The sequence below is a fragment of the Gouania willdenowi genome, chromosome 24 (assembly GCF_900634775.1).
Source record: "Gouania willdenowi chromosome 24, fGouWil2.1, whole genome shotgun sequence".
Taxonomy (NCBI): domain Eukaryota; kingdom Metazoa; phylum Chordata; class Actinopteri; order Blenniiformes; family Gobiesocidae; genus Gouania; species Gouania willdenowi.
This window is the reverse complement of record NC_041066.1, coordinates 4,559,069-4,566,290: the sequence shown is the minus strand read 5'-3', so window position 1 is coordinate 4,566,290 and position 7,222 is coordinate 4,559,069. Positions and strand designations below refer to the sequence as shown.

At 38.9% G+C, this 7,222-nt stretch overlaps 1 protein-coding gene across 1 annotated transcript in view; it reads left to right on the top strand.

Moving 5' to 3' along the window:
* The first annotated feature begins 3,697 nt into the window (after positions 1 to 3,697).
* kif3ca (kinesin family member 3Ca) overlaps positions 3,698 to 7,222 on the top strand; it is a 28,476-nt gene continuing 24,951 nt past the window's right edge. Inside the window, exon 1 of the mRNA XM_028439837.1 lies at positions 3,698 to 5,554. Within this exon, the coding sequence (XP_028295638.1) occupies positions 4,175 to 5,554 (1,380 nt within the window). The 5' untranslated portion in view covers positions 3,698 to 4,174. The remainder of the gene's footprint in view (positions 5,555 to 7,222) is intronic.

Below are 7,222 nucleotides of genomic sequence, written 5' to 3'. Positions count from 1 at the left end.
CGCCTTTACATTTCAATGATTAGCTAATTCAACTGTCAATCAAGAAATATCTTGCTTTCTGATTGGATTTTGTGATGACGTTTGAAAATGAAGGGGCGTGGTTTAGATTTATATTATCATGTATGTCACTGTCGTAGTTCTTCTACATTCTGGCTCAGAGCTCCGTTCGACTCCAGCTATGAAATGTATGGCCAGAGCCAAGATGGCAGCCAGTTTCATGCGGATCTTCGTCAGCCGGGCTGAGGTTCAGGTTTACATGACATGTTGGCGTTTGGTGACTAAACCAGCTGTGAGTCAGGCAAAGTGATGTCATAAATAAGTGCTCATCGTGTGCTTTTTACGGGCGTTTCCCGACATCATCTGCCATAACTGTTCCTCCAAAGTTTATTTAATTAATTTGCACATGTTTAGTTAGAAGTTGTTCACTGTGCGCGTGTGGCGTTAGACGTACGGTTTACACACATTCACCTTAAGAAATAGTGTTGATTTTTCGAGGAAACGTACGAACAATACTAAAAACTGTCCTTATTATTGCGGAGATGCTACACCCACGCACACACACAATATTATAATAATAATAATAATTATTATTATTATTATTATTATTATTAATAATAATAATAATAGTAATGGTTAGGCTTATTATTATCACTGAAAAGCATGTGAAATATGTGCTTCTTTGATGACTGGGTTGAAAATGATGACTTAAGAACTAATAAAGTCAGTTTTTTTTGATACAGATCAGTAAAATCACTTTACCCCAATAGCAAAAACATTGATTACCATGTTCCAAAAAACTCATACTAGAAAGCAAAATGCAAGAGGGAATATGATACTTTAACATGAAAATGAAAAATATATATATAAAAAAAAGCTTCACCAGAAGTGGAATAAAGGTTTGAAATTTTTGTAACAGAAAAAGATTGATTAATAAATAAAAAAAAATGTGCTTTTGAGATTTATGGGTATGTCCGTGTTTAAATCCCCGCCTTCTCTTTCCTGCAGTTTGACTCTCTATAGACACTTCTCAGGAATGCTGAGTATGAGTTGCTTTTCCTCCACCAAGTACAGACTTGACCTAAAGTGAGGAAGAGGAATGAGAAAACACACAAAGTGAATCACAGAAGCTAAAGACGAGGAGGCACTAGAGAGGATTAAAGTCTGTCTGCTGCTGGAAACACTCCCTGAGAAGGAAAATGTTATTCCAAAAACAAAGTCGAATCTAGGGAGCAAACTGGTCATGTTGTTTAATGTTTGGCTACTTTAAAAACCTGGAAAAGGTGGCATGGCATCAAAAATGTTCAAAAAAGTATTTAGTAATGCACCAGCTAACTGAATCATTTACAGGGAAAACAGACTAGTCTTCATTAGAACATGAAGTGATTCCTCCAACCTCCCAACGCACATGACATCAACCATGTATTTTTGTGTCATTTTCAGTTTATGGCATCCCTTTATGGTACGTTAGTGTCTCTATAATCCATGAGTGGAAATTTTGCTCCTCTTTTTTTGGTTCTTACTCAGGTTTCAGATGGTCTCATTTTGTGCTGCTTCATGTGTTTTTGTGTTCATTTTGTTCCTCCTTATAGTCACTGAATGAGCACTCTGGTCACTATATATTGTTTGTTTTTGTAGGTCAGACATGGGCAACTGGCAATCCCCTAATTTTGTGCAGCCCCTAAAGTAACTGTACACATTAAGTCCAAAAAACACACAACATGACAAGAAAAACATACAAAATGAGAGAAAAATATACAAATTGACAACAAAAATACCCCAAAAGTAAGTAGAAACACAAGATGACATCACAACTACACAAAATGAAAGAATACGCAAGATGACAACGATAATACACAAAATTAGAACAAAATAGATGAAATTATTAAAAAACTAAATGTCAACAAAAACAGCAAATTAATACGACAAAAACATGCTAGGCCTCTATCACTTCAAATACAGAACACTACCAGAAAAAGACACAAAGACCACATAAAAACACAACATTTGTGAAAAAATATACATAATGCCAACAAAATTCACAAAACCCTTTCTTTTTTGTTTCCAATTGTCTGACCAAAGGGCTCAGCATTCATGTCAGTATTTAGAATAATGACCAATCTAAGCATTAACACAGCTAAGAGTCATTTTGTGTGGTCGTTTTGTGTATTTTTGGAGTTATTTTGTGTATTTTGTTTTATGTTGCTTCCAAACATTGTCATTTCCTTAAACCATTTTTTAGTAAACTTCAGGTAATAAAGCTCACTCAAGAAAAAAGCAAAACCACTTTAAAGAAACAAGAAGTGAAAAAAAATCTCCAATGTCTTTCTAAAGTGTTCTCAGTGAATTCCTGCAAACCTCTAATTGAACAACTGTATATCATATGTCCATGTTTGATGAATGGCTTGATCTCAAATTAACTTCTCCCAACACATTTTTAGGGAGCATTTGTTTTGAAACCACACAAAATTAAACAGATGCCACATGTGGTCCATGTCCATTAACAAGTTACCACTTCAACCTTTGGTGGAGCCTGAACTTGGTGATTGCAGTCATGTGTTTGCATACTTTGGAATCATCTATACTTTTTCATATTCCGTGGTTTACTGATCTTTCACAGTAAGGGTACTCAATTTGTGGGTGGGGACCTTAAAGTGGGTCACAGGCCTGTTTTAAGTGGGTCATTTGCGTGGGGGAAAAGTTAGGATGAAAATCAGTCCTGTTATTTTGATGAGGATATTTCATTGTTGCAACATGTAATTTTGTAACAGTAATTTTGAACGAAGCTTTCCTCTGTGTTTAAGCGCTTTATCTTTGAACTGCTTTTTTTCTCTAATTTTCTTGGAGTTTCTGAATGGAAAAATATTAAAGACATTCTGTTTTTCTGTGCGTTATCGTGCAAAACCCTGTGATATGATACCAGAATTTATACATCATGATGAAAAAGGGATAATAAGTCCGACTGAAACACAAATGAACACTGCATATTTTTTGTTAGTTAGAAAAGTTGTGCTACCTTTCCTCCTTTCACGCTACTGCTCTGAGGTCTACTCCGCCAGGGGGCGCTGCTGAGTCTCATATGAACTAGGGCAATGGAATGGAAATGATAAAATATAGATTCAACATTTGGAATCTTACCCAGTTTTCCTAGATTTTTTTTATTTTCTTATTGTGTAAACCACCAATATTTGACTGGTTGAAAATTGAATTTACAACGATCGTGTTTGGAGCCCATAGCTTAAGAAACAAAGGCAAATATTTGACTTTTAATTTAGCAGTTTAACGGTTTAATTAAACAAAGATGTAAAATTGAACTATTTAGTTGTCATTTTTTATTTCTGTGCGATATGAGTTGGATTTTATTTTACTTTTGCAAAGCACGGTTTAAGCAATTTCTTATTTTGTATGGATTAAACTTCCATTTTTTATAATCTACATAATATTAGACTTCACACTAAATGGAGTTTATATGTTTTATAAGAGTGTGTTTGGTTCATCTTGTCATTTCATTGTCTGTATGATGAGATCTTAATGTATCCATAGAACAATACAACAGTTATTATTATTATAGATTAGTTATTATAAAAACACATTGTTGAAGACTGTTACACGATGTAAAGTGTATTGTGACGAGCTTGTATAAGAACCAGGGCTTTTTTCGGGTAAAACTACAGTTCCCAGGCTGCATTGCGCAGCACCGCAGTGATACGGGGTGTGGTGTTTGAGTGGCTGTGTGTGGAGGCTTCATCCGAGCTCATACACAGACCTGCGAACCGGAGGATGATGATGATGATGATGATGTGGACTGAAAGAGAGCGTGAAGAAACGGGACAGCAGCTACAGCAGGTCTGAACCGGTTTTGTCATTCTAAATTTTGGGAGATTTTCTCTCCATCGAGGGAATCTGGATCAGGATCCGTAGAAGAGAGGAGCTGGAATGGAGAGTCGATTCAAAGCGTGAGAGCTGCTGAGCGTCTGTGGGTCTGTAGGCTGATCACAGACATAAAGGCATCACGGACACTGGAAACCCGTTTATTTAGATCTCAACTGGTTTACTGTCACTGAGCTCTGGATCTGTATTTTCATTGTGGCTCCTTGAATTTGACATTTCCTAATTAAATCATAAATAATAATAATTATTAAAAGGCTTCCTTCAGGTTCTCAGCTTCTTCTCCATCATGTCTAAGAGTAAGAGCAGTGAGTCAGTGAAGGTGGTAGTTCGATGTCGTCCCTTGAACAAAAAGGAAGAGTCCAATGGAGGGATCATCCAGATGGATCTGCAGGTTGGACAGGTGATCCTCAGGAATCCTCGAGCTCCAATTAGCGAACCCCAGAAAACCTTCACGTTTGATGCTGTCTATGACGCTAGCGCCAAACAGAGAGACCTGTATGATGAGAGCGTGCGACCTCTGATAGACTCAGTCCTGGCAGGGTTTAATGGAACCATCTTTGCATATGGACAAACCGGAACTGGAAAGACGTACACCATGCAGGGGGCATGGATGGACCCGGAGAAGAGAGGTGTGATACCCAACGCCTTCGACCACATCTTCACCCACATCTCACGATCTCAGTCAGACAGGCAGTACCTGGTCAGGGCGTCCTACCTAGAGATCTATCTAGAAGAGATCCGAGATCTTCTTGATCCCAATCATGGAAATAGCAGAGGTCTAGAGCTCAGGGAGAGTCCGGAGACCGGGGTTCATGTACGAGATCTCACATCTTGTGTCTGCAAGAGCATCAAGGAGATTGAGGAGGTGATGAATGTGGGCAATCAGGCCCGGGCGGTCGGAGCTACGGACATGAATGAGCATTCTTCCAGGTCTCATGCCTTGTTCCTGATCACCGTAGAGTGCAGTCAGCCTGGACCAGATGGAAGGAAGCACATCCGTGTTGGTCGTCTTAACCTGGTTGACTTGGCTGGTAGCGAGCGCCAAGCTAAGACAGGTGTCCAGGGCGAGCGCCTGAAAGAAGCCGCCAAGATCAACCTCTCCCTGTCCGCCCTGGGGAATGTGATCTCAGCTTTGGCTGATGGTCGCAGCAGCCACGTGCCGTACCGGGACTCCAAACTGACTCGGCTGCTCCAGGACTCCCTCGGCGGGAATGCCAAAACCGTCATGGTGGCCACTCTTGGACCTTCATCCCAACACTACGACGAGACTCTTACCACCCTACGATATGCCAATCGGGCCAAGAACATCCAGAACCAGCCACGAGTCAACGAGGACCCCAAAGACGCCCTGCTGAGGGAATTTCAGAAGGAAATCGCTCGCCTCCGGGAACAGCTAAACCACCGGATGTGGAGGAGCAAGCAGAAGAAGGACCAAATGGACGGAGATGGAGAAGAAGACTCGGAGCGAGAGGACGAGGTGAGGGAGAGAGGAGATGACTATGTGAAGTTAGAGGAACAGAGGCTGGAGAGAGAGAAGGAGGCCATCAGAGAAGATCAGTTCCTGCTAGCAGAGGAGAAGCAGAGGCTGCTGGGAGAGAAGGAGAGGATGATGGGAGTTCTGAGGAAAGAACAGGAAGCAACTGAGCAGCTGACGGCCAAGTACATGGTGAGTTCAGACCAGCAGTGACATCCATCCTGTGTCATCATTTTGACAAATGTGTTGTATCTCGATGATGAAGGACCAACATTTGATACTGGGAACTCACAAATTGCAGCAAAAGTATCCAACTGGGAACGCTGGTTTTAACTATGTTGATGTTTAGAATAAATTCATTGTGAAAATAATACCAACAATATAAATCACAGTGAAGGTAGGATCCTGCTGAGTAATTCTTACTTCTTGCATAAAGTAGTAATCCTTAATAGAGATTGGGAAGTATGTATTTTTGTTGGTACAGATCCAGAGACGCAGATCATTACAATCCGCACTGCTCCTACTCATATCAAATCAGTTTATGGGTAATCAAACTCTTATCAATAACAATATCTACTGTATTGTGGAAAGTGAGATTAAATATGCACGCATTCATATTCAACAACCCCAATCTACACCAATCTGAGGTTTCCTTCCTTTGTTCATCCTTCATTTAGATCAGAGGTTGTCAGCATGTGGATGTTTCTAAAGGGCTGTGTGACCATTTTCTGTAGGTTGGAAGCTTTGTTTAAATTATTTAGGTTTATTTTAGTGTATTTTGTTTAGTCACATGCCCTTTTTAGGAATTAAACAACACGTAAATGAAATTCTGTTCTTTTACTCTAAAGGGGATTAATTCAATTTAACAGTATATATATATTATATAATATGATGATCTAATACATCAAATTACTACTAGGGGTGTTCCGATACAACTTTTCCCACTTCCGATACGATAGAGATATTGCAGCCTTGACTGACTATTGGCCGATATGGATTTTAATCCGATCTGATATCAGCACAATTTCTACATACTTTTTCTACTTATTTTGAAATGTTAGAAAAGGCTCGATCAAGTGATATTACTCAAACAGAGAACAACAGTCAGCAGCAAGTACGAGGAAAACTGAGCCATTTATTAATAACCAATGGGTTACAAAAATTACCACATAATCTAATAGTTGTTTTTTGCTGATATTGGACTGATATCTGATGTCACTATTGGATCGGTACACCCGTAATTACTATATTATCAAAATACTTTAAATTACAAATATTTATATTCCTTACTATTTTAAGGTTTTACAAGTCTCTCATACTCCCTGAGGTGCCTTTATGCCCTCCCAGGGAAGTGATTATTGTGATTTTTAATAAAAATGTATGACTAAGAAACAACTAATCTATACATTTTTACACTTTCATGAGAAAATTATGTATGAAATATATTTTATTGTCATATTTTACACTCAAAACATTGGCTTTAACATGCCATGTGCCAGCAACTTAAAATAAAAAATAACATAAAATCTGCCTGTGGCTTTTAAACCAACTTTGACTTTAGTGCAACATGACTTTAGTGCAACATGACTTTAGTGCAACATGACTTTAGTGCAACATGGCTTTAGTGCAACATGGCTTTAGTGCAACATGACTTTAGTGCAACATGACTTTAGTGCAACATGACTTTAGTGCAACATGACTTTAGTGCAACATGACTTTAGTGCAACATGGCTTTAGTGCAACATGGCTTTAGTGCAACATGACTTTAGTGCAACATGGCTTTAGTGCAACATGACTTTAGTGCAACATGGCTTTAGTGCAACATGACTTTAGTGCAACATGACTTTAGTGCAACATGGC